This window comes from Conger conger, chromosome 2 (genome assembly GCF_963514075.1).
Source record: "Conger conger chromosome 2, fConCon1.1, whole genome shotgun sequence".
NCBI classification, from domain to species: Eukaryota; Metazoa; Chordata; class Actinopteri; order Anguilliformes; family Congridae; genus Conger; species Conger conger.
The window spans coordinates 79,930,097-79,957,142 of NC_083761.1; the positions used below are offsets into that span (position 1 = coordinate 79,930,097).

A 27,046-nucleotide genomic window follows, 5' to 3' on the forward strand; every position below is an offset into this window, starting at 1 on the left:
GCCACTGTCATAGTCTTTCAAGCTGTGGCAATGTACATGAGACAAGTATCTGCTGTGAAGGACGTTGACCTGCACGTGAGCCTCGATGTGGCTGGCCGCACGAAACCTATCAAGTGGTCGTACAGCAAGAGCAACGCTCACATCACCCGCTCAGAGAAGGTGGGCCAGACAGAACGATCCAGAATCACGGGCACAAAGAGAAAAATACATGACATTACATTGCATGGCATTTAGCAGATGCTCTTATCCAGAGCGACGTACAACGAAGTGCAGATCAAACACAAGTACAAGTGCGAAGAGGACCTGAGAGGACAGTACAGTTCCGAGTCCGAGTGTAAACATACAGATATAATCAGAACCCTTGAAGAATACATCAACTTCCAAACTAGCCTACCACAGTTGGCAGCTAGAATACCCTGAGTACAACAATACAATAGCTAATACAAAAAACAACAATATCTATACAACTATACAAGTACCATTACAGTCTATAGCATATATTTAAAAAAAGGCGAAATAAATAGCGGCAGAGTAGCGAGACGGAATGTGAGGGAGAGGCGCGTTCCGGAATGAGACTGAGAGTGAAGACGATGAGAAATTGAGTCTGTCAGTCAGTCACCTGCGGTTTGTAGAAAGTGAAGCAAAGGCAGAGCAAGAAAAATGGGCATGAGGAAGGAAAAGCAGACAGCGATAAGAGATATGAGGCTAGTGATGTCAGGAATAAGATTTGGTGAAGGAATTCAACCGATGTGAGAGAGCTAAAACTGTCGGTTCAGTACTTGAAGCTTGTGCTTTTGTCTTCAGACTCGGATTGACCAAGACCTCACTGTCACTGCCAAAGGAACTGGCCAAGGAACCATGTCCGTAAGTTCGATATAAACATGACAGTAAACTTGAGAGGCACAGCGGAAGTTTCTGCAAAGACTTTTACACTTTTTATAATAGCATGCACATCTATGATGACTACTACATGCACTGCATGAAAACATTTAGAGAAGCATGAAAATACAATTATCAGAGCTGTAGTATGTTTGGCAGATACAAATCCAAGTACTCAAACAACTCAGGGACATTATTTGTAAAACATGTACACAAAAATCACAGTGAGGTCCATTAGTATTTGGACAGTCTTACGATTTTTTTATTTAATTTTGTACATACCCCAGCACTTTGGATTTGGAATTAAATAATGTTTGTGAGGTTAAAGTGCATACTGTCACCTTTCATTTGAGGGCATACTGGGTGTTCCATGGATGAATTACATCCCTTTGTATTCAATTAGATCCCCATTTTAGGGGACCAAAAGTAATTGGCAGTAGGCTTCCCGGCTGTTTCAGATCAGTCAGGTGTTTGAAATCACATCCAGAGCGCAGGTATAAGCTTTCAGTATCTAGTCTTGATTCTATGCTTTTCATTCCCTTCGGAGTCTGTTATTGGCATTCGTCAACATGTGGGCCAGAGTAGTTTCAATCACAGTGAAGGGACCCCAACCCAGCTCTACATTCTAATGACCCAATTTTGAGCTGGGATGATGAGACAAAAGAAGCTGAATAACCTGTTATGTGGGCGGCACGGCAAGGTGTCCTGGGTTCCAATCCCGGTCGGCCGGGGCCTCTCTGAGAGGAGTTTGCATGTTCTCCCCGTGTTTGCATGGGTTTCCTCCGGGTACTCCGGTTTCCTCCCATAGTCCAAAGACATGCAGGTTAGGCGGATTGGAGAGCCTAAATTGCCCGCGGGTGTGAGTGTGTGAGTGAATGGTGTGTGTGCCCTGCGACCTGTCCTGGGTGTATTCCTGCCTTTCGCCCAATGTATGCTGGGATAGGCTCCAGCCCCCCTGCGACCCTGTTCAGGATAAGCGGGTTAGGATAATGAATGAATGAATGAATGAATGAATGAACCTCTTATGTGTAACACCTTAGAGATTTTGCCCGAGTCCGAGGTGCGATTTGAATCGCAGCCCCTCACTCATCCAAAGAATTGCTAGACGAACGCGTTAACAGGCAGCTAAAGGTGAACTCGCCCCTAGCCAAGGGCAACAACGTTATTTTTAATTCAAAGGTTACGTAGTCGGGTGCGTTGTCGCCCTCTGGGCCCTTGTCGCACCTCACACACAAGCGAACTAGCTGAGCTAACCCCGTTACATATGCACTTCTGTTTTAAAATATGAACAAATGACACTCACGTTTAAGTGACTGCTGAAGTTGTTTTGTTTCCCATATTACAATTACAACATGTAGCACAGGTATTTATGTCGTCTTAATACGATGATTATGTCACAGGTGGTGACCATATACAATGCTTTGCCTGAAGAGAAGAAAGTGGACTGCACGATGTTTGATTTGACGGTCAGGCTGGAAAGGGAACGAAAAGGTACAGTCTGTGCCCTTTTGCCTCAGCGCTTTCGCCTTTTATTACCCTCTGTGCTTTCCGTAGTCTGTATGTCTACCCATTCATTCCCATTCCCTCATTCCAACTGTGTCTCCACCTTCCACTCCTTATATCGACTTCATATATATATATATATATATATATATATACACATACAGTGCATCCGGAAAGTATTCACAGCGCTTCACTTTTGCCACATTTTGTTATGTTACAGCCTTATTCCAAAATTGATTTAATTCATTTTTTCCTCCAAATTCTACACACAATACCCCATAATGACAACAAGAAAAAAGTTTTTTGGAGATTATTGCAAATTTATTTTTAAAAAAAAACGTAGAAATCACATGTACATAAGTATTCACAGCCTTTGCCATGAAGCTCAAAATTGAGCTCAGGTGCATCCTGTTTCCACTGGTTTCTACAGCTTAATTGGAGTCCACCTGTGATAAATTCAGTTGATTGGACATGATTTGGAAAGGCACACACCTGTCTATATAAGGTCCCACAGTTGACAGTGAATGTCGGAGCACAAACCAAGCATGAAGTCAAAGGAATTGTCTGTAGACCTCCGAGACAGGATTGTCTCGAGGCACAAATCTGGGGAAGGGTACAGAAAAATCTGTTGCTTTGAAAGTCCCAATGAGCACAGTGGCCTCCATCATCCGTAAATTGAAGAAGTTCGGAACCACCAGAGCTCCAGCGTTCCTCTGTGGAGAGAGGAGAACCTTCCAGAAGGACAACCATCTCTGCAGCAATCCACCAATCAGGCCTGTATGGTAGAGTGGCCAGATGGAAGCCACTCCTTAGTAAAAGGCACATGGCAGCCTTTGAGTTTGCCAAAAGGCACCTGAAGGACTCTCAGACCATGAGAAACAAAATTCTCTGGTCTGATGAGACAAAGATTGAACTCTTTGGCGTGAATGCCAGGCATCATGTTTGGAGGAAACCAGGCACCGCTCATCACCTGGCCAATACCATCTCTACAGTGAAGCATGGTGGTGGCAGCATCATGCTGTGGGGATGTTTTTCAGTGGCAGGAAATGGGAGACTAGTCAGGATTGAGTAAAAGATGAATGCAGCAATGTACATAGACATCCTGGATGAAAACCTGCTCCAGAGCGCTCTTGACCTCAGACTGGGGCAACGGTTCCTCTTTCAGTCGGACAACAACCCTAAGCACACAGCCAAGATATCAAAGGAGTGGCTTCAGGACAACTCTGTGAATGTCCTTGAGTGGCCCAGCCAGAGCCCAGACTTGAATCTGATTGAACATCTCTGAAGAGATCTGAAAATGGCTGTGCACCGACACTCCCCATCCAACCTGATTGAGCTTGAGAGGTGCTGCAAAGAGGAATGGGCGAAACTGCCCAAAGATGTGCCAAAGGTGTGCCAAGCTTGTGGCATCATATTCAAAAAGACTTGAGGCTGTAATTGCTGCCAAAGGTGCATCAAGAAAGTATTGAGCAAAGGCTGTGAATACTTATGTACATGTGATTTCTTAGTTTTTTATTTTTAATAAATTTGCAAAAATTTCTAGAACTTTTCATGTTTCAAGTTTGCTTGTTTCGACTGCCTGTTTTTTTTCTGATTATGCGCTGTGTACCCGTACCTGTCCGCTTGGACTTTGACTGTTTTTGGATTGCGTTGTTGGATCTTCCCTTTGTTAATAAAGCCTGCCTTTGCACGTTGCCCGAGTCTGCATTTGGTTCCTCTGTCCCGTTATATTCAAAGTAAACACAACTCTCTCCCATAGATATAATTTTGAATCTCTTGATTTTAATTTGACATTTCTTAATTGTGCCTTGTATTTTTTGGTGTTTTACAGCCACTATGGAAGATGCTCATGAAACATACAAGCTCACAATTGATTTGTTGTGAGTACAATTCATTTTGTTTTGTTACAACCTTGAAATCAAACAAAACACAACCAGTCTAAAACTCTATTTCTGTTTTCCCAGGTACCGATCCAATCGAGATTCCACCATGTCTATCGTGGATGTTACCATGCTCACAGGCTTTATTCCAGATGAAAAGGACCTGCAGAGGGTGAGGAAAGAGACTGGCACCATCACTGCAAACAGCAATGTTGCTTATTATACATATTAAAGGTACAACAGGTCATTTTGGGCTTCGAAGAGAGGAATTGCAGCAACAATGGTTGCCTTTTTTGTTAAATAGCGCCTCTATCCAAAGCACTGTACAATTGATGCTCATTCACCCATTCATACACCAACAGTGATGATTAGCTGCCATGCAAGGCGCCAACCAGCTCGTTAGGACCATTTGGGGGTTAGGTGTCTTGCACACACTTCAACACACCCAGAGCGACATCGAACCGGCAACTCTCCGACTGCCAGATGACTGCTCTTACCACAACACTGTGTATCCCTCCCCCATCTCTGTGAATGTGCTGACATTGTAACCCCCCCACGCCTTTGGTTGTGGCAATTGGTACCAATTTGCAACCAATGAGCTTGAATTATTATACAGCTATACAATGCTTTGGTACAGTGTCGGTCTGTCAGCTACATAATTTGAAACCAAAATTTAAGGAATATAAACCCAGGCAAGAGTGAGTCAACATGTCAGTGAGCCTTTTTCCATGATAGGACGGGATTTACAATGGTCTTGTAACAATGTTTCAACACAAAATTCTTACCTATTGTACCTTTCAATTATTATTATTCACAAGCAGTGATGAAAAGCTTTTTTTTCTTTTAAAAGCTGTAAACCACAATTAATGCTTATAGCCATAAATTTGGCACATTGACTGAATGTCCCTTCTTATGGCTGTATTTCGTATTGACAGTTGACCACAGGGAAGGATAAAAATGTCCAGAGGATCGAGACGGACAAACAGCTTTCAGAGAAGGGCTCCCTCATTTTCTACCTGGATAAGGTGTGCAAATGTATTCCTCTGGCATTGATGAAAAAGCACCTGCATTTGGTCTGCCTGCATGTGTCGCGTTTGGCTTAATGCTGAGGGTCTGATAAAAGTATTTGGCTTTTTTTCTACCACCCCTTTCTCTTGCTTTTATAAGGTTTCCCACAAGTTGTCTGACAGAGTGGTCTTTAGGATACATAAGATAAACAGAGTGGGTCTGCTTCAGCCAGCTGCTGTTTCTGTGTATGAGTATAACTCCAAGGGTGAGTTCTGATCCTACATGCTTGGTAAAAAGGACTTGAATGTCTCGGTCCGTATTATACATCAGCACCCAGGAAAAAAACAAAAACAAACCTGATTGTTGTTACAGAAAACCACTGCAGGAAGTTTTATCACCCGGAGAAGAAGGATGGCGCACTGAACAGGATCTGCCATGAGGACGTGTGTCGCTGTGCAGAAGGTAGGGTGCCCATCCACCATGCGGAAAGTGATGGCACAGAGGACGCTGGCATTATGCATTGTGTGTTCTCATTGACATTTCTCTACTGCTCATAGAAAAATGCAGCTATCAGAAGAAACAAGATTCGGAACAAGAGTTTGACCGTGTGACCATTGCCTGTTCAGCTGGCATGGACTACGGTAAGGTCACATTCTAGGACGGAGACGAAAACTGCAACGTGCCATTTTATACACAGATATGTGCAGGGGTGTAGTGAAGCATTGTGAACAGCATTTACCCACCTCTTTATTTCAAAAATAGTTTACACACCTCTACCAGAATATTTATGCATTGTTGTATTTATGCAAGTGTTAGTAGGCTACTCTATCGAGTTCATTAGTCAGGGTTTAACCTGGTTTTCTTTCGCACCTGTGTTTTGTGGAATCATTGGGCACTCCTTTTAAGCCTCTCCGCAAAAATTGTGTAAAAATCGATGTATTGTTTAATTCCTGTGCTAAACAATATTCAACAGGTTTTAATATAATATGTTCCGTGTTAATGTTCTGCAGTGTACAAAGCCAAATTGATCCGGCCTTATCTGAGTTACACCATTGACCGCTTCACTGTCCTAGTAGAGGAAGTCATCAAAGAAGGTAAAAACCATTCCATTTATTGACAATTTTCTCTCTCTCTCTTCTTCATTCTCCCAGTTAGCAAGTGATGGAGTTTTAAGATATTTAAGAGAAACAATAAAAATATGATTTCATGATTTTCTCATAACTCATGTGGGTATTTACAGAAGTGAGGTTATGCTTAATCTTACAGTAACTATTTCATAATTGTACTAATACTCATGCTAATTATGCTTCCCCAGGCACTGACTCTGGGTTAAAGGGAAAGCAGCGTACATTTATGGCCCATCCTTCCTGCAGAGAGGCGATAGGTTTGAAAGAAGGAAAGACATACCTGATCATGGGCAAGTCTGACGATCTCATCAGAGATGAGGACGGGTGAGCTCCAGATTCCCGTGTGTTTCTTTCTCAACTTACCATGTTCCCCACAATCAAAAGTTGCTCTGGGGGGCAGCGGTGGCGCAACAGGCTAAGATGCAGCAGACTTGCGGTTGCACACCGGGGACCGGGGTTCGATTCCTGGTCCTGCCAAAAGCCAAGCTTGGCCGGCTCACGTGGAGCGGCATAATTGTCTCGCTGCTCCAGAGGGAGGGTCTTGGTAGGGTTAGCTGATCGCCGCACAATAAGCGCCTCCAGACACCTCGGAATCACGGACACGATTAGAGAGATGAGACGTCTTGAAGAAGGCGGGTCGCTCTTCCTTGGCCCACCAGGAAACAATAGTTAGATAAAGTCCCGTCAGGGCTTTATTCGGGACGAATCCCAGGAGCGTAGTCAAAACAAGCAAAGTCCATACATGTAGATCCAGCCGATGAAAGAGGCGAACTCGTAGTCGGTAGACGTGCAGGGAGGTCCGGTAGCAGGAGAGCTGTCAGCGGGGCAGAAGTACAGGCGGACGGCAGGCAGGGTCGTAGTCGAGGGCGATGCAGAAGTCGAAACCATGAAACAATCAGCGAGGCAAAGGTACAGAAACGGTAGGCGAGGACGTGGTCAAAAACAAACGATGGTCAACGAAACAGAAATCAATAATCAACGTTCGGTAAACAGGCTTGGATCTTAACGTGTAATCTATGACGGTAATGCTCAAGAGTTGCTTTGACGAACAAGAGGCAGACAATTTCGCAACGAACAGTAGCGCGACTGGGATATAAATGCCGGTGTAGACAATTAGTTAGAGCGCAGCAAGAAAATAGAAAACAGGTGCGATGGATGACAAGTTTAACAAGGTAATTAGTAATCGTTAGTAATAAACCTATCCTGCCCTAGCATTAGTAAATTAGTAAATGACATGCACGAGAAACGTAAGGTAACATGAACACATGATTAGTTTGTTAGTTCTACCCAATCCTGATCTAGCGTTTGTAGTTTTAGTAAATAGACAAATAGAAACAATTAGGGTGTGAATGACAGAAAGAGAGAAAGGCGGAACGCAAGGTTTGCGGAAAGATATGTAAAAGTGTATGTTTAAACTGTGACCAGTCTACGGAACAATAAACATAAATCAAAACATAACACTAAACGAACTAAGACGATAACCACTCAACATAACAAGGTAAAATAAATCGTATCGAAACATAACTAGACATGACAAGAAAATAAATCGTAACAAGAAACAAACTAAACAACATGACGAACCTAGACTAACATAATACAAGATAAGACAATTAGTGACTAAGACAAAAATGAAATAAACATAAAACATGGCAAGACAGACCTGAAACGTGACACACCAACTCCAACACCAACTGCAGACAGAAACGCCTTGTTAATGAGAGACGTCAGACGAGAATGGCCTACAAAAATTGTCCTGCCTTCACTAAGCTCCTAAAATAAAGCAGCTTAATTGAATCTTAAACCCCAAACCCATTTTGCACGAATAAACAACCTGTCACTCATCACAAACTTGTTAAAAACTCTGCTGTTAAACATAGTCACGGTCACTTTTGACCATTAAGACAATACAAGGGTTAAACTGCCTACAATGCAATTTCAAGCTCCTTATATGGTATTTTAGGGGCGTCAGTTTATGCTAATCACAAATACGGCAGAATTTGTACATTTCCGATTACACATCAATTTACACATGGGCTCATGGAAATATTGGTAAATCAGGCCCAATGACTGCAGCAGGTGCCAAAGTGCTGGGGTGGACAAAAGATTTGTTCTGCATCACTGAAATAAAATTCAGCCGAGTTAAAAAATGTCAGGCATGAAGGCAGTGAAATTATGTCAGTGGTGACAGAAATATATCCCTCTTAACTGACACTGTCTGTTCTTGGGCAACGGCTAATTATTGGCAACTACGGTATACATGCGCCGCCAGACACATACCGTTCCGCACATTACAAATAACTAGGTATGTGTCCAAGTTTCCTCACACGTCTGCATTACGTGTACGTACACAAGCTGCCCTGGGCACGCTGTGTGCCACCACGCTGTGTGCTGTGTTCGTTTAGCGTTGGTGTTCATGTCCGTGAGTGTCCCACTCTGCAGGATGCAATACATGCTGGGAGAGGACACCTGGATAGAGTACTGGCCCACAGAGCCGGAGTGCCAGGAGCCAGCATTCCAAGAGACCTGTCAAGGCATCAGGGAGGCCACAGCAGACCTCGTCACGTTTGGATGCCCCACCTAAACGTTCTGTTTGCTTTCGGTTATGAACATTTTAAAACGTAAAATGTGCGTCGCATTTGCACCTGTGAATGTCAATTTTGATGTTACTCCCTTCCCACAGTGTAACTGTCATACATGAGGGCTCCGCCAGAGTTTGCGGTTTGCCGTTTTTAGCATAGAACAATGGAACATGTCATACCACAGCCTTTTCTGCGGCTGTTTAAAAGGTCATGAAACCACTGGCCTATCATTATGGCCACAGTACTGGGCTTTGCTCGGCTGAAGAGAGTATACCGCTAGTCCCCTCCTTTAGACACTCTTCTGACTGCAAGCCATGAATCCACTTTTTCTAGTCTTGTAAAGTCCCACCCTGAAAAACACACTTTGTGTACACTGGTAACCTAATTCTGGATCTGTTATTAAATTCTCACCGTCACGATAAATTGTATCTTGCAGCATATAATTGTGTGTAAAGTACCTGTAGAAATAAAATCTGAAGTTCAACATGTTTCAGCTTGTTTCATTCATACGTTTCATTCAGTTATAAAATGTACCCTTTGAAGATTATGTCATGCATAACAAAATCTTGTAAGTCTTGTAACCTGGCGTTGTAGATCCTATCCAGCCTTTCACCAACAGATTTCATACACATACTATACATTTTAGACAAGGGAAACGGATAATAATGTGCAGATTTTCATGTTTAAAACTTATTCTCTGTCGAAGCAAGAAGAGTGCTACCTGTACTTCTCTTTGCATTATTTGGTCAAGCGCGTTATAATAGCCCTGAAATATTGTACTGCAAGTGTTTTTATTATTGTTAGCCCATGCAGTGTCAGTCGGTTTCAGTGCAGAAATAGCACGAAAATAGAAAAAGCCATTTTAAACCAGCTCGTATGTTATGTTATTACTGTTAAATAAGAACATACTCTACATCTAAAGGAGGGTTTATTATTTTCTTGTTTATACATTTAAACAAATTGCACATCTTTATTTTGTGAATTAGTGAATGCTTGATATGCGTGAAAGTCTGGCCTAGACAATTATGTTTTCACGTGGCTTATATTGATTTTTAATGACATGCTAGCATGGTAGCAGGCCAAAGTGTTAAGTCCTAGAGTTCTTCATGGGTTCATCCAAGTCGGACCTGTGGATTTCCTACCTGAACCAAACATGAATAAATCTAGCATGGAGGTTTCCCCTACCACTACTGTTGTCCTAGACTTGCTGGTTCAGGCCAGGGTTTTTTGTGAAGCGTTTTGTTAAAATTCTCTGTGAAATGTACTATACAAATGACAGAAACAACATAACCAGATCCCAACCCAAACATGCCTTCCGGATAACCAGTCCTGTGCTGAATCAGCAAGGTCTAGACATGGTCCAATCCAACCTGAGTGACACAACAATTTATCCGCTCGCATTTAGCGACCATTTTCCTGCAGATTGCTCTCTGCCTGGTGTGGGATTCCAGGAGGTGAGGAGAGGTGGGATGCCCAAAATGCATCAAAAACTTCAGTGCACAGGACCTCAAATGATGCAACAGATACAGTTCTCATCTGAAGACTGCACGATACGAAATGTAATTGTGTTATGGATTACTGAATCAATCAGTGCACAAGTTTATGAACGGAGCAAAAATCCTCATTTGATAGCCTATTCATGTAAAATAAATTGCAATTATTTCATAGCTGTAAAAGCTGTATTATGGGTTCCATTTATAATTAAGAGAATCAAAGAAACAATGATGAACAGAGATAAATTGAGGCCAAAAATAATTAAAACCACTATGAGAAAATATCACAGTAATTGCCTTTAATAATTGAAGAAGAGAAAGACAAATATGTCAATTTAGTTCTGAGTTCAATGCTGCAGTTTTGCATATTCTATATTTTTCTTGGATAGGATGCAATGTTAAAAAAATTAGTCTGGAGCCCTGTAGGTGGTGTTGAATCATGAAACAGTCAATTTGTGGATTAAAAGTATTATTATTTTCATTGACAATAACTAATAAAATGTAAATGACTAAAATATCACCAAAAACTGAAATTCAATATTGTTTGAAGACTAACACTACAACTCATTCAAAAATTGTTGTAAAAATTAACACTGAAGTCTTTTATTGTGCTTCCTATTGGCCAGGTCTCCCTTGCAAAATAAATTGTTCAATCTCAAAAGGATTTCCTGGTAAAAGTTAAATGAATGCATTAGAATCAAATACATCGTTGTGGCTTATCCGTTATATGAAGCAAGAGGGTTGTTGTTTCCCTGGCAAGACATGAGGGTCAGACTAAAAACTGGAAAACAACTACTGCCATCCCAAAATGAACATTAGTTCACAATAGTGTAAATGGTACCTCATAATTCCAGCAGATAGCCCAAACCACAGATATTACCAAGCAATCAGACCCTTGTTCTAGCAATCAGACCCTTGTTCTAGTCAAGTCGCAAGCCAGGATTATGCTAGGTTTGCCGTCACTTGTTTCTTTCACGGACAGCTAGCTATCCATCTACTCCACTTACTTAAAAACAGCAGCATACACTTATGGAAAAATTGTAGCGAAACCCTTCATTCAGTGGAGATCCTATGTGACAAGTAAGCAGGGGGGTGACGTGAGTGTTTGGGAAGGTTGAAGACCAGACAAGCTGCGGCATTCTGGATAAGTTATACTTTGCAGACACATCCTAAATTTAATAGATAATGCACATATTTATACTAAACTTCACTAGGTCAGTGTTGCTGTAACTAAGACATTCAACATAATACACATGTTGAAACATATTACACAGATTACGCCATTTGAAACTGCAGTTGGTCGACAATCTAGTTCATCTAGAACATTGCACTGAGGCAAGTGTATGAGTCACGCATTGCAAAAACTGATTACTCTACTCTACTCTAAATAATTCAGACTGACAAATTGGGGATATCTTGTCATAGGGCCCAGCCTGTCCTTGAGGCAAATGTCTTTAGGGATTGTTTCTTATTTGGAATTATGATTTCTGACACGTTTTCATGTGAGCCTGCACGCTTAATTCTGATTGTGTGCCCCTGTGCATTGTGGGATATCGGACAATATCTGTGTGAAGGACACCGTGCCCATGTCAAGGGAAAGTTCATGAAGGCTGATCTGCTCACTTCTGTTCCAAGCCGTGATCACACTGTGGAATCTCACATTGTTTACCTTTGCACTCCCGTTATCAACCATTCCCTCCCTTATCTTCTGCCTCTTTCTCAACCTCACTGCCGGGAAGAAACAGTATTTACATTTCAGACTGTCGACACAGACCAACAGGAGGATTCGGGTAAACAGATTAATATATGAAAATATGCTGCCAATGAGATGCGGGGATTAATTTTGACATTTGCTTTAGAAGAGGTGGGTGCTCCACCGCCTTTTCTCCTTTGTGCCATTAACATTTCTATTTTTGAAAGCATTCTTACTTTACAGCATTTCTTTACACTTGCCTAAAACGTTTGCACAGCACTGTACATAACTTTTCAGAGCATATTTCATTTTTACTTATCTTATTATAGCACCAAACAAAACAATGTTTTTATTTCAAGTGAGACTCTTAGCCACTTAACAGAAAACAGAAGCATAGTCATAGTCATAGCATAGTGACAGACAACTTAAAACCCCGTGAGAGGGCAGGCAAGCAGGATGCACGTGGACATGTTGCGACTGGCTATACTGGCTCTCTCTCTCTCTCCCCAGCCTCTGAATGTGGCCCACTGTGAGTACACAGCACACACCGTGTGCTCTATGTATTTCGCTGTGAACGAGGGTGGATTTACAGAACGCGCTCAGAAACTAGGGTGCACCTGGAATATTTCAGACCATGTTTCATTGGTCAAAAACTGTTTTATGTGTGTTGATGTGTTTGCTGGGGTGGGAGAAAGTCCATTTTCAAACTGATATGGATTTTGCAGAGTATTTGGACAGATTGTTTTGAATGTTCTCATGGCTAACAGCCAGTGTACTGCTTCAGTCTGCTAGTTTCACATATTACAGGTCATTTGCCTTGAACCTTAGCTTCCATAGTTTACTAGCTTACTCCCTTCATCATAACGCATTGCCACATTGACGCTACTCTGTCACAGGTTTGTTGTGTCTGCGCCAAACGCCCTGCGGGTGAACAGCAAGGAGAACGTGTTTGTGGAGGCGCAGGAGTATACAGGAGAGCATTTTGATGTTGAAATCCTGGTGAGAGACTTCCCAGCCAAAAGCAGGGAAATATTCTCCAAAACAGTGACCTTCAACGCAACTAACAACTTTCAGGCTTTGCAAGAAATTTTTGTGAGTATCTGGCTCCTTCACCCCCCCCCCTGAAAAAAACAAAGCAAAAGTTCTTGTACAAGTAATACTCCCAATGAGCGTGCAGAGACATCTTGGGACAAATACTTTTTTTATTTCTTTTTTTCCGTTCAGTACTCTTTTCAAACTCTTTTTCTCCAAAGATCAGAAAGCATTCACTGTGAAAATATGCAACAATAGAGGAAATCAGGCAACAAAAAAAAAAAAAAAAAAACGGCACTACATATAAGTACCAATCAATCGGGTCAGTAACTGTTAATAGAGCTTTGTCACAGCACTCATCTAATTCAAATGGCAGTGGGAGGCCCATTCATTAAAATGACCTTAGTCCCTGCCCAATCGCTACACTGATTAATTGTTTAACTGATTATCCAGTTCATTACAGGATTTTTGCCCTGAACCCTGGTCTGGAGCCAGTTGCAAGTGGTGTTTCTTTGGCAATAATGGTAGGATTTTAGTCTCTGTCCTTCAAACATGTCCCTTCCTCCTTCTGTGCAAGGCCTCTTGGCCACTTTGATTATATTTACACAGACACACACACACACTTACCCACGGTACCATATACACCTATCTAGTAGGGGTGTGAACGGTTAAACATTTAAACAGTTAACCGAAACTGAGTAGTAAATCTTTAATTTGGCAATGAAGCTATTATCTGAATGAGAATGTCGACATTTAAATGAGAGACCTAGCTGATGCAGTATAACTACCTTGTGTCTTGTTGCTGTGCTCAGTCTTGCCATAGTGTATGACTTCTGACATTAAATTGTCTTCAGCAACCTCACCTTGGTGTTTGGCTGTTCCTCACCCAGTTTTAACCCTCCAACACAGCTGTTTCTGTTTCAGTTAATACCTACAAGGCAAGCAGGATGCACATGGACATGTTGCGACTGGCTATACTGGCTCTCTCTCTCCCCACAGCCTCTGAATGTGGCCCACTGTGAGTACACAGCACACACCGTGTGCTCTATGTATTTCGCTGTGAACGAGGGTGGATTTACAGAATTATTTGTGTTGCACGCGCTCAGAAACTAGGGTGCACCTGGAATATTTCAGACCATGTTTCATTGGTCAAAAACTGTTTTATGTGTGTTGATGTGTTTGCTCAAGAGTGCTGGGGGCGGGGGCGGGGGGGGGGGGGGGGGGGGGGGAGTCCATTTTCAAACTGATATGGATTTTGCAGAGTATTTGGACAGATTGTTTTGAATGTTCTCATGGCTAACAGCCAGTGTACTGCTTCAGTCTGCTAGTTTCACATATTACAGGTAATTTGCATTGAACCTTAGCGTCCATAGTTTACTAGCTTATTCCCTTCATCATAACGCATTGCCACATTGATGCTACTCTGTCACAGACACTGCCCCCTCTCTTCACAGGTTTGTTGTGTCTGCGCCAAACGCCCTGCGGGTGAACAGCAAGGAGAACGTGTTTGTGGAGGCGCAGGAGTATACAGGAGAGCATTTTGATGTAGAAATCCTGGTGAGAGACTTCCCAGCCAAAAGCAGGGAGATATTCTCCAAAACAGTGACCCTCAACGCAACTAACAACTTTCAGGCTTTGCAAGAAATTTTTGTGAGTATCTGGCTCCTTCACCCCCCCCCCCTGACAAAACCAAAACAAAAGTTCTTGTCCCACCTATACATTTCATTCGCTCTCATTCTTGAACAGCAAATCATTTTTAAAAAGTACCGCCTTTCTAAGACAGTGTACTAGATGCATTTATTTTTTCACAGATCTCTGGTGATTTTTTTGAAGAGACATATATCAAACAGTATGTCTACTTGGAAGCGAAATTTCCCGAGCAGGACCTCGCAAAGATTATTCTGGTCTCCTTCCTTTCTGGTTACATATTTGTGCAGACCGATAAGACCCTCTATACTCCAGAAGACACAGGTAGGACAGCATGAAGCCCACTACAAAGATGCTGACACATTAAGCTCTACAAATGAACCACACTTACAACCAGTACTAAAATAAATAACTTATAAGTACTATTCCCAATGAGCGTGCAGACAAATATCTATATAAATATATGATATATATATATTTTTTTGATTTGTCTCAGTACTTCAAACTCTTTTTCTCCAAAGATCTGAAAGCATTCACTGTGAAAATATGCAACAATAGAGGAAATCAGGCAACAACAAAAATAAAAATAATAAAAACAGCACTGTACACTTAATGACCAATCAATCGGGTCAGTAACTGTTAATAGAGCTTTGTCACAGCACTCATCTAATTCAAATGGCAGTGGGAGGCCCATTCATTAAAATGAACTTAGTCCCTGCCCAATCGCTTCACTGATTAATTGTTTAACTGATTATCCAGTTCATTACAGGATTTTTGCCCTGAACCCCGGTCTGGAGCCAGTTGCAAGTGGTGTTTCTTTGGCAATAATGGTAGGATTTTAGTCTCTCTGTCCTTCAAACATGTCCCTTCCTCCTTCTGTGCAAGGCCACTTGGCCACTTTGATTATATTTACACAGACACACACACACACACTTAGCCACGGTATCAGATACACCTATCTAGTAGGGGTGTGAACGGCTAAACATTTAAACAGTTAACCGAAACTGAGTAGTATATCTTTAATTTGGCAATGAAGCTATTATCTGAATTATGTAAGATGGCACAAAAGCCATAATTATATATATATATATATATATATATATATATATATATATATATATATATATATATATATATATATATATATATATAAATAAATAAGATGCGGCCCCTAGCAGTAGCGTTTGCACGGTAATCCATAAAAGAAATGGGATGGTAAAAGTTTACAAAAACTGAAGATTTGTCACATCCCTACAATCTAGTACCAGGAAGGACTGCCTTTTGCCTCCAGAACAGCCTGAATTATTTGTGGGATTCACCTTTCCTTAGGGATTTTGGTCTATGCTGGGTTGGATCGTACCAAAACTGTGATTTCGATATCAGCTACCAGTTTGGTACCTTGGTATTGATACCAAATCTAGAGGAAAAAAACAGGAAGGCAAACATGGACATAATAATAAATTGTTATGTAGCTGGGTAAAGAAGTATCATATATCAAATATTAGCAAACTAGTGGAATTGGTATTGATTATTTTCACGCGCAGTGAACACATTCAGGGATAAAAAGTAAATAATGTTATATTTTGCACCAGACATTACCGGGAAGAGAAATTAGCTGGATGAAATAACATACAATGTTTTGGCAAGCCAATTTTTACCACAGGCGAGTATAAAAAAACCCCCCAAAAAAACAAAACCTTGGATCGATTTCTATTTAATTTACCGATGCTGAGAACGCTAGCTAGAGCGTGGCATCTTGTTTTGAACTTTGCATTCAAAGTCTGGGTCATCGACCGCTATAATATTTTTAAAAGACCTCAATAAACCCTGCATTTATGGAAAGCAGTGGCCTGCGAACAGCGTCGGCAGAAGCGCTGGACAAACTGGGCAATTTCCCAGGGTGCCAGACCACTAGGGGGCGCCGCACCATGACGAGCGTTTGCAAAATGAAGAGCACAGTCATTGAATAATCCATGGCCTTGCAAAGAGCAGGGAATTTTATGAACATTTTCATACTCTGAGCAGTGGTAACGGGCATCACAATGAAATGTTCAACGCCTAGTGGCGCTGAATCAGGGCGGCCTGTAGTTCAGTGGTTAAAGTATACGACTGAGACCCGCAAGGTTGGTGGTTCGATCCCGGGTGTAGCCACAAGATCCGCACAGCCGTTGGGCCCTTGAGCAAGGCCCGTAACCCTGCATTGTGCCAGGGGAGGATTGTCTCCTGCTTCGAATCAACTGTACGTCGCTCTGGATAAGAGCTTCTGCCAAATGCCATTAATGTGATGTAATAACAGGCAAATTGGAAAAGCTTGGAATGCTGTCCAAAATGAAAAAAAAAAAAAAATTCCCAAAAGGTTCCGATACTGCTCAAGAAGCTAACTTTAGTCCAGCTTGTTGTAGTGCAGCTGTGACTAGCCTAGCTTCGGAACATGAAGACCAGAGGGATGCAAAGACGAAGACGACGCCGAGGAGGGTGTTGATCTACGACCGGGATCACAGGAGCCAGCGGTGTCAGCAGCCGAAGATAGCACCAAATCAACGAATGAGTCTTCAGTGTTTGCCAGTGGGAAAAAAAGGGCAACGTTTTCCCAAGTTCAGATGATGGCCCAGCAATAAGCTTGTTGCCAGAAGAGAACTACAACTACAAGTCTCCCCCTGGCCAATGCAGCTCTAATCTGTCTTACCAAGAGATATTCACAGCTGGACATTTTTTTTTACGAAATGGTTCGGATTTCCCTTCAGCGCCAAGGAGATGCAAACAGCGATTAGTGACAACACTGCGTGGAAATCGGGGACATTGATGCAGATGAAGTGGGGGCGGCCTGTAGCGTAGTGGTTAAGGTACATGACTGGGAGCCGCAACATCGGTGGTTCGAATCCCGGTCTAGCCACAATAAAAAAATTATCCGCACAGCCGTTGGGCCCTTGAGCAAGGCCCTTAACTCCACATTGCTCCCCGGGCGCTGCACTGTGGCTGCCCACTGCTCCCAATAACCAGGATGGGTCAAATGCAGAGGCCAAATTACCCCACGGGGTTCAATAAAAGGTATATTACTATGATATGAGCTAAAACAGCTAGGAAGAGGCATCCCAGCGATGTGTGCGACTCACTTATTGACATGCTTATGTACTACTGGGACTAAAATTTTAGGCAGCACGAATGGTGCAGTGGCACTGCCGCCTCACAGCAAGGAGGTCCTGGGTTCGAATCCCGGTCGGCTGGGGCCTCTCTGTGTGGAGTTTGCATGTTCTCCCCGTGTTCGCGTGGGTTTCCTCCAGGTCCTCCGGTTTCCTCCCACAATCCAAAGACATGCAGGTTAGGCTGATTGGAGAGTCTAAATTGCCCATAGGTATGAGTGTGTGAGTGAATGGTGTGTGTGCCCTGCGATGGACTGGCAACCTGTCCAGGGTGTATTCCTGCCTTTCACCCAATGTATGCTGGGATAGGCTCCAGCCCCCCTCCAGAATACCCCCTGAATGAATACATTTTTTTACGTAGGGGGCGGCATATTCCTATTTTGCCCAGAGCACTCGATCGTCTTCCCCCGGCCCTACCTGCACAGTCACTCGATCTCAATGCAATAGAGTGCCTTTGGCATGAGGTGGTGATTTGTAGCGCGCATGTGTTGCCAAAAACCTCTGCAGGTACTGTATAATGCTATTGACTCAGGACGGACCAAAATCCGAAATGTTTCCTGCATTTTGTTGAATCCATCGGAAATTCAGGCTGTTCAGGAGACAAATACTACACAGTACAACATAGGTGTACCTAATAGTCATCACTGTGTGTGTGTGTGTGTGTTTACCAAATAATGATGATGAAAACAATTTTTTATCATTTCCCATTCAGTCTCCTGAGGGAATCACTGTTCAGAAAGATGTGGTTCATCCTGACGACGGCCTCAAATCAGGACAGTACAAGCTCCCACAGATTGCTAGGTTTGCTTTGTGAAACACCAAATTCTGCTCAGTGCTCATACCTTCCTATCCACTGACTTGACCACTGATCTTTTCTGTTAACAGTGTTGGGACCTGGAAGGTGGTATCCAGGTTCCAAGACACCCCAGAGAAGAATTTTACCTCTGATTTTGAGGTCAAGAAATATGGTAAGGTTCTGGTCTTCTCGGAGTCGTCTATCAGCAGCAAATTCCAAGTCAATTGCATTAGCAGAGAACAGAGTCAATGGGCAAAACGCTCTCCAGGAAAACTGGCCACTTTTAAGTCAATCTCAAGGCGACATGGCTCAGGCAGTAAGAGCAGTCGTCTGGCAGTCGGAGGGTTGGCGGTTCGATTCCGCCCTGAGTGTGTCGAAGTGTCACCTAACCTGAGCAAGACACCTAACCCCCAAATGCTCCTGACGAGCTGGTCGGTGCCTTGCATGGCAGCCAATCGCCGTCGGTGTGTGAGTGTGTGTATGAATGGGTGAATGAGAAAGCATCACCCACCCTCTTTTAGATGGCCATTGTTTTATTTATTGATTTGATTGATTGCACTAGTCACTTTCCACTTGTTGCAGGAATGCTGTTTTGTGTCAGTTTGTCTGTTTTTTTGTCTCTGATTGATGAGCCACGCTGGAGATGATTTTCTGTCATGTCAGACAATAAAGTTTTTCTGATTCTGATTCTGAATTGTACAGTGCTTTGGATAAAGGCGCTATATAAATGCCACCCATTTACCAAGTCAATCTGCATTAGTTGAGAATAAAGTCAACGGGGAGATACTGCCGTATGAACCCTCACTTTTCACTGAACACTTCTCCCTTTACTCCTCTAGTGCTGCCAAGCTTTGGGATCCGGCTGACACCAGACAAACCTTTTTTCTACACTGACGATGCTGAGCTGTCAGTCGACATAACTGCCCGGTAAGATAATATGACTATATCTCTTTGGTTAGAAACGTTAGAAAATAACGCCTGCAAGCCGGAATACATCCCATTGCTTTCCACTGCTATCTCCACACAATTTAAATTCTTTTCAGAAATGATTCTTTACATATGGTCTACAGCTGCCCCCCACTGGCCGACAAACAATTCAATTACACCAGAACGGCAAGTTGCAGGCATTCTGTCCACCAAAAAGTGTTCTGCTACACGCAGTCCACCAATGTATTCTTGGGGGCAGCTCCGAAATGCCATCTTTCAAAAAATGATTAACAATCCCTTGTACATAAGTATTTAATTACATTTCAATAATATAAAAATTTGTCACATTTCAGTTTTGGCTTTAGGTTTCTCGGCCGTCTGACAACCTCTATGAAGGATAAAAACATACAGTAGCTATATAAACAGCAATGTGTGTATATACAGTACTGTGCAGAAGTCTTATGGAAACCTTGACTTTATTATATATCTGCTGATTTCTTTATGTGTGTTAGTATAAAAAAACACATTTGAGATTTCCAAATATACATTCCAAAAGATTTCATTTTACAGACATATTTTTGTATTTAATTTTAAAAAGTAACATATTACTGTAAGCAATTGACTACTTTCTGTCTGAGATCAGAAGCAAGGAGCCAACCAAACTCTGCAGAAGAACTGTGGCAAGTTCTCCAACCTGCTGATTGTCTTATAGAACTGCAGGACAGCGTTGGCTATCTCAGAGAAGTGATGCAGTTTTAATGGTCACTAAAAATATTGATTTGATTCAGTTTTTAACTATTCAGCCAAATTACTCAAATGTAAAGTAAAAGGTACAGTATGTTCCAAGCATGTTGGAGAACTTGCCACAGTTCTTCTGCAGACTTCTCAAATGTGTTCTTTTATACTAACACACACAGAGAATATAAACATATGTATAATAAAGTATTTTATACTAACACACACACAGAAAATAAATATATATAATAAAGTCTAGTTTTTTTAGGCAGGTCTGAAAAAATGCTGTAAAATAATAATGCTTTCAAAAATGGAAATTTTAATAGTTCATTTTTATCAATTAACAAAATGAATGAACAGAACAAATAAATGAACAGAAGAAAAATCTCAATCAAATCAATATTTGGTGCAAACACCCTTTGCCTTCAAAACAGCATCAATTCTTCTTGCATGATGGATAAGTATCTGCCTGTACTTCTCAGCATTGAGGGGACCATTAATTCTGCCCAAATCCCCAACTCCATTTGCAAGAAATGCAGCCCCAAACTCGCAAGGAACCTCCACCATGCTTCACTGTTGCCTGCAGATACTCATTCTTGTACTGCTCTCCAGTCCTTTGGCAAACATCTTCTGCCTTCTGCTCCAGCCAAATATTTCAATAGTCATTGATTCATCAGTCCAGAGATGTCTATACCCATCACATCACCATATTTATATTAATATAAATATTATATTGATATATTTATATAGCCAAACAAATGTGACCGTAAATCATTCAGAATCATTCAGTTTTCATGTCAGTTTGTTAGTAGGACCCAGACATAATGCACGAGTGCTCCAAATCTTTTCCGATTGCACAGAAATTTACACATAGATTTATGAAAATATTGATAAATGAGGCCCAATCTATTTTAAGTTTATTAACCACTTAAATATTGCCCCTTTTCTTCACAAACTTGAAAATGCCGACTATTCTTGAAGCCAAAACAGAACATTTCATCAGAGTAGCTGATTTCAGATATGACGGTGTTGGTTTATAATTTCAGCAATCGTGCTCTAATGGGTTCAAGCTGGTTCTCTCGTGAAGGCCTTTGTTTGTTTTGCTCTACAGGTACCTGTACGGAAAGGATGTTTCTGGGAAAGCGTTTGTGGTCTTCGGTGTGCTGACCGAGGATGGTGAGAAGAAGAGTATCCCTGCCTCTCTGCAGAGACTGAATGTCAGTACCCCTCTTTTCAGCCTCACCCCCGTGTCCTTTACAAGAGACCTCCCAAACCCCACCACAGGCCCATTTTCATGGATGGTTTTCCTTTATAATTCAGGTTGTCTCAGGAAACTGCAAGTCTACCCTAAAAAGAGAACAAATTCTGAAGACCTTCCCAGACATCAGACAGCTAATCAAGCTGTCTTTCTATGTGTCCGTCAGCATCCTGACCGACAGCGGTAGGGTGCTTTAGCTCTTTCTTTATCTCTGTGTGTGCGTGTGTGTGGCTGTATGCATTTACCTAGCCGACACAACTCCAGCACATTACATTACATTACATTTACATTACATTATTGGCATTTGGCAGACGCTCTTATCCAGAGCGACGTACAGTTGATTAGACTAAGCAGGAGACAATCCTCCCCTGGAGCAATGCAGGGTTAAGGGCCTTGCTCAAGGGCCCAACAGCTGTGCGGATCTTATTGTGGCTACACTGGGATTCGAACCACCAACCTTGCCTGTCCTAGTCATTTACCTTAACCACTACGCTACAGGCCTTACCGATACAAAGTAAAACCTATAGTATCCCAACAGTAAACTTTGTGTGAAAGATTGTGTTTGCGTCTGAGAGTGAAGGTATAGACTTCACTGAAGTGCAGACCTGTCTGGTTGAGTGCTTGCAAATGCCTAAATGTAGTAGTTAATTTCTTTGTGTAACATGTACAAATTAATGTATTGTGTGCCACATAAAACTGACTTGACGGGGGTTGTTCCCTCTCTCAGGCAGTGAAATGGTGGAGGCAGAGAAAAGGGGGATCCTGATAGTGACCTCACCCTACACCATCCACTTCAAGAAGACCCCCACCTATTTTAAACCAGGAATGCCTTTTGCTGTTTTGGTATTTTCTTTTTACTCCATAATTATTGCTCCTCTATTTAATACTCACATATGCCAGGATTAGCTACAATTTTTTTAAATGCAAATGTCACACATTCAATGAAATCAACATTTAAATTTTTTCCATTTTTTCATCTAATATGTTAAGCAAATAATTTCATTTAAAAATGTATACTGAGCTGGGCTAGTTGCCATTGAATGATCGCTGCTATCCCAGCCAGCAAAACAAATTCACTGGGTGTTTACTCATTGCTCTGCATTATTCTCTGGAAAGCAGCTTTTAGCATAACTAAAATTATCAATCATTGGAGATTTTTCTCAACAGCAAAGTTATGAGTGAGCAGTCAGCCATTTATCCTTCAGCTAGTACTCACAAAAAATCTATGGAAAACATAATAAGACATTATAGTTCATGTTTAACACTCTAGCTGTTAAGATATCTGTTACATTTCAATGCAACAGATTTACATCACCAACCCAGACGACTCTCCTGCCGAGAACATTGATGTGGAGGTGATGCCAGGGGCGGTTTTGGGCAGGACAAACAAAAACGGAATCGCCAAGATTACCATCAACACTGAAGAAGAGAAAACTTCTCTCTCAATCACAGTGAGCTCCACCTACAACCACACAATAATGACGCTGAACATTACTTTTCAGCACATGCATGAAGAAAATAAGCAGTTTTATGGGAAGATGATATATGGGTATAACATGTACTGAATTACATTACATTAATGCCATTTGGCAGACACTCTTATCCAGAGCGACATACAGTTGATTAGACTAAGCAGGAGACAAACCTCCCCTGGAACAATGCAGGGTTAAGGACCCAACGGCTGTGTGGATCTTGTTGTGGCTACACCGGGATTAGAACCACTGACCTTGCGTGTCCCAGTCATTTACCTAAACCACTACGATACAGGCCGCCGTAAATATTATATCTGCAGCTCAATACTGGGCTTGTAAGTGCCAAGATAATACATGGTATGCCCTCTTTTGAGAATATAGCTTTGTCCTGAGAGATTAATTGGTACTGCCTTTACGGTCTGGATTCAGTTCTGATTGTGCACAAATGCAGGTTTTTTTGCAATAGTAACTTTCAAATTCCAGGACTCCCTAACCAATCCGGGTAAATTCCAAGACCACATGTAAGTCAGAACAGTACTGAATATCCACACCACAGGCCTACTAAAAAAGAACATGAGAAGTATTGGATACAAACTACGTCTGTAATTACTAAATAATATTAAAAGATGAACTATTTGGAAACACCAGAATACATTTCTTCACGTGCAGTATAAACAAGGCTCAAAACAGCTGCAATTGGGCCATGTACACTTCAACAAGCATTAGAGGTATGGGTTGTTGTGCTACATGCACAATAACACAACTTTGAACACTAAATATATTGTCCTACTATATTTGAATTCCTTCACCTCAGTCTTCCTCTGAATATTTTGATATGCGGATACCAAATTTCCAGGTTTCCTACCTATGGAAATTCTGGGTTTTATCTCTCTAGACCACGAGAGGGCATGCCGGCCACGTTGAGCATGAGAACACTCTTATCCAGAGCGACATACAGTTGATTAGACTAAGCTCCCCTGGAGCAATGTAGGGTTAAGGGCCTTGCTCAAGGGCCCAACGGCTGTGCAGACCTTATTGTGGCTACACCGGGATTAGAACCACTGACCTTGCGTGGCCCAGTCATTTACCTTAACCACTACGCTACAGGCCTCCCCCGGACAGAGAACGGCTGGCAGTCAAGCTGGCACTGGAGGAGTGGCGACACAGGTTGGAGGGGGTTGAGCGCCCATTTATGGACTGGACTGACCATAAAAAATTGGAATACATCCAGGGTGCTCAGAGGAAGATCTCGAGGCAGGCCCGATGGTTGCTGTTCTTCTTGCGGTTCAACTTCCTCCTGACCTACCATCCAGGTCCTAAAAACCTGAAACCGGACGCTCTCTCCCGGCTATATGATGGGTCGGAGGAGGACTGTCCTCCTACACTGATTGTCTCGACCACCCAAATTTTGGCTCCAGTGTCATGGGGTATTGAGACCTGGAGCCAGGTGCGGGTGGTGACCTTCCAGGTCGTCTGTTTGTCCCCAGCAGGACACGTGCTCAGGTCGTTCAGTGGGGTCACTCTTCCCGGATGACGGGACATCCAGGGGTCCATCGTACCCAGGAGTTCCTGAGGAGGCGGTTCTGGTAGCCGGTGATGGACAGAGATGTGGAGGAGTTTGTTTCGGCTTGTGAGGAGTGCGTCCGCAACAAGAGGTCACACCGTTCCCCTCCAGGTCTTCTCAGATCCTTGGAGCCACATCGCCATGGATCTTGCGACCGGTCTGCCGATATCAGACGGACACAGTACGTGGTGTCCGATCGTGGGGCCCCTAGTTTACGGCACGGTTTTGCCATGCTTTTTGCTCCCTCCTTGGGGCTACAGCGAGCTTTTCCTCTGGGTATCCATCCGGAGACCAATAGTCGGAGCGAACGCACCAACTGGTCCTTGGAGAGCACGCTTCGGTGCCTTGCCTCTGCCAATCCCTCCTCCAGGAGCCGACAACTCGCCTGGGCGGAGTATGCGCACAACACCCTGCGCAACGCATCCTCAGGTCTCTCTCTGTTCAAGGCCCGGTTTGGGTATCAACCGCCACTGCTCCCCGAACACAAGAGAGATGCGAGGGTGCCGTCTGCCACGTATATCGTCTGCCGTTGTAGGGCAACCTGGAGGAGAGCACAAGCAGCTCTTCTGCGTTCGTCTGCCCACCAGAAGGCACTCGCTGATCGGCATCGCTGCCCAGGGCCTTCCTACCGGGTTGGGCAACAGGTGTGGCTAGCAACCAGGGACTTGCCGTTGCGGGTAGAGTCCCGGAAGCTTGCCCCCGGGTATACTGGGCCCTTTAAGATCACCCACTGGATCAACTCGGTCATGGTTCGCCTTCAGCTACCACGCACTATTCCCGTAGTTATTTTCTGTGACTTTCTAGGACCCGTACAAAACCTGCAGATAGACTGGTACTGCACTTGCATTCTGGACTTAAGTGGCAGCCTTGTGGCTAAGCTACATGACTGGGACCCAGAAGGTTGATGACTCAAGCGTAAAGTGTAGAACGACAAAATAAGATCCGCACAGCTGTTGAGCCTGTGAGCAAGACCCTTAACCCTGAATTGCTCTAAGGGGGCTTAGTCTAATCAACTGTAAGTCACTTCAGATAAAAGCTTCAGCAGAGTAACACATTTTTTTTTAAGTGTGAGTGTGCATTTTCTTCTCTAGGTCAAAACAAAGGATCCTTACCTGACTGAGGAGCAGCAGACTGTCGAGCGTATGGTAGCCCAGCCCTATAAGACACGACAAGGCTCAAAAAACTACCTTCATATGAGCATCCAAGCAGCTGAAGTCAAGATTGGAGACAACCTGGGCATCAGCCTCTACCTTGTGAACAGCCCAGGGGTTCAGGAACACATAAGCAATCTCACATACCTGGTGTGTATCCATACCTGTCTGTACTCACACTTCACGTTACATCTCAGACTTTCTGGAAGTCACCTGCCATCATAGAAGTTTTAGTCCATTTTGGACGAAATGTTTGCTGTTGTGTTTTAGTGGGTGCCTCATCTATTATCTGTTTCAATGAGCGCTTTTTAAATTCAAATATTGTGATTAGAAATAGAAAATAAGCTGACTCTCTTGATTCTTGATGAGCTCCTTGTATTTACCTGTCAGAAATTTACCTGTCATTTACCTAATCAGCTCTTGGCTGTCTTCCTGCTCGCATTCGTATCTGAACAGGTAATGAACAAAGGACGGCTCATTCGTGCAGAGAGATTTGAGAGACTGAGTGGACAGGCAATAGCGATCTTATCACTGCCAGTGACCAAAGACATGGTCCCCTCCTTTCGATTATTGGCGTACTACCATGTGGGCATGGAAGTTGTTGCAGACTCTGTATGGGTGGACGTAAAAGACACTTGCATGGGAATGGTAAGGTTTAGAGAATCACAGCATTACCTGTCAATATACAGTCAATGTTAGAAATTCTGACTTTGCAAGACAGCACGTGAGTGAGTTATGTTGTGTTAATATTTTTAATATTCACTGGGTGAAAAATAAATACCGTAGTGGTCAGTATTGCAAAACCGCATACTGTTGTGTGACTTCATACCAGTATACCTGAAAGCATACCGTCCGGCCCTAGTCAGTGCATTCTGCCTATGCCTACAGCTTGAAGTCACCTCCACAAAACCAAGGGATGTCTATGAGCCACGCAAGCCCTTCAGCTTGACCATCACTGGTGACCCTGGGGCAAAGGTGGGACTGGTGGCCGTGGACAAGGGTGTCCACATCCTGAACCGTAAGAAAAGGCTGACGCAGGCTAAGGTAAGGGTTGAACTCGCTGGAGGTTTTTTCCTTCTCCTGAATGGTGGAGGGATGTGTCGTCCACAGCAGCAGCTCGTCCTCGGCGTTCTGTGTTCCTGCTACTACTTGACTGACATGT

The 27,046-nt window shown here is 42.9% G+C and overlaps 2 protein-coding genes across 2 annotated transcripts in view; both read left to right on the top strand.

The window, feature by feature from the left end:
- LOC133111328 (complement C3-like) overlaps positions 1–9,463 on the top strand; it is a 31,625-nt gene extending 22,162 nt beyond the window's left edge. Inside the window, exons 30-41 of the mRNA XM_061221562.1 lie at positions 1–159; positions 805–864; positions 2,280–2,370; positions 4,214–4,262; positions 4,347–4,434; positions 5,198–5,287; positions 5,430–5,535; positions 5,643–5,732; positions 5,828–5,911; positions 6,281–6,364; positions 6,586–6,721; positions 8,837–9,463. Coding sequence (XP_061077546.1) covers positions 1–159; positions 805–864; positions 2,280–2,370; positions 4,214–4,262; positions 4,347–4,434; positions 5,198–5,287; positions 5,430–5,535; positions 5,643–5,732; positions 5,828–5,911; positions 6,281–6,364; positions 6,586–6,721; positions 8,837–8,978 — 1,179 coding nt within the window. The 3' untranslated portion in view covers positions 8,979–9,463. The remainder of the gene's footprint in view (positions 160–804; positions 865–2,279; positions 2,371–4,213; positions 4,263–4,346; positions 4,435–5,197; positions 5,288–5,429; positions 5,536–5,642; positions 5,733–5,827; positions 5,912–6,280; positions 6,365–6,585; positions 6,722–8,836) is intronic.
- A 2,777-nt stretch (positions 9,464–12,240) lies between these two features.
- LOC133113292 (complement C3-like) overlaps positions 12,241–27,046 on the top strand; it is a 34,723-nt gene continuing 19,917 nt past the window's right edge. The window contains exons 1-17 of the mRNA XM_061222950.1: positions 12,241–12,333; positions 13,059–13,254; positions 13,648–13,718; positions 14,119–14,212; positions 14,649–14,844; positions 15,006–15,165; positions 15,601–15,671; positions 18,694–18,782; positions 18,867–18,949; positions 19,617–19,704; positions 21,551–21,656; positions 21,760–21,880; positions 22,425–22,540; positions 23,002–23,148; positions 25,825–26,034; positions 26,341–26,532; positions 26,773–26,928. Of these exons, the coding sequence (XP_061078934.1) occupies positions 14,142–14,212; positions 14,649–14,844; positions 15,006–15,165; positions 15,601–15,671; positions 18,694–18,782; positions 18,867–18,949; positions 19,617–19,704; positions 21,551–21,656; positions 21,760–21,880; positions 22,425–22,540; positions 23,002–23,148; positions 25,825–26,034; positions 26,341–26,532; positions 26,773–26,928 (1,806 nt within the window). The 5' untranslated portion in view covers positions 12,241–12,333; positions 13,059–13,254; positions 13,648–13,718; positions 14,119–14,141. The remainder of the gene's footprint in view (positions 12,334–13,058; positions 13,255–13,647; positions 13,719–14,118; positions 14,213–14,648; positions 14,845–15,005; positions 15,166–15,600; positions 15,672–18,693; positions 18,783–18,866; positions 18,950–19,616; positions 19,705–21,550; positions 21,657–21,759; positions 21,881–22,424; positions 22,541–23,001; positions 23,149–25,824; positions 26,035–26,340; positions 26,533–26,772; positions 26,929–27,046) is intronic.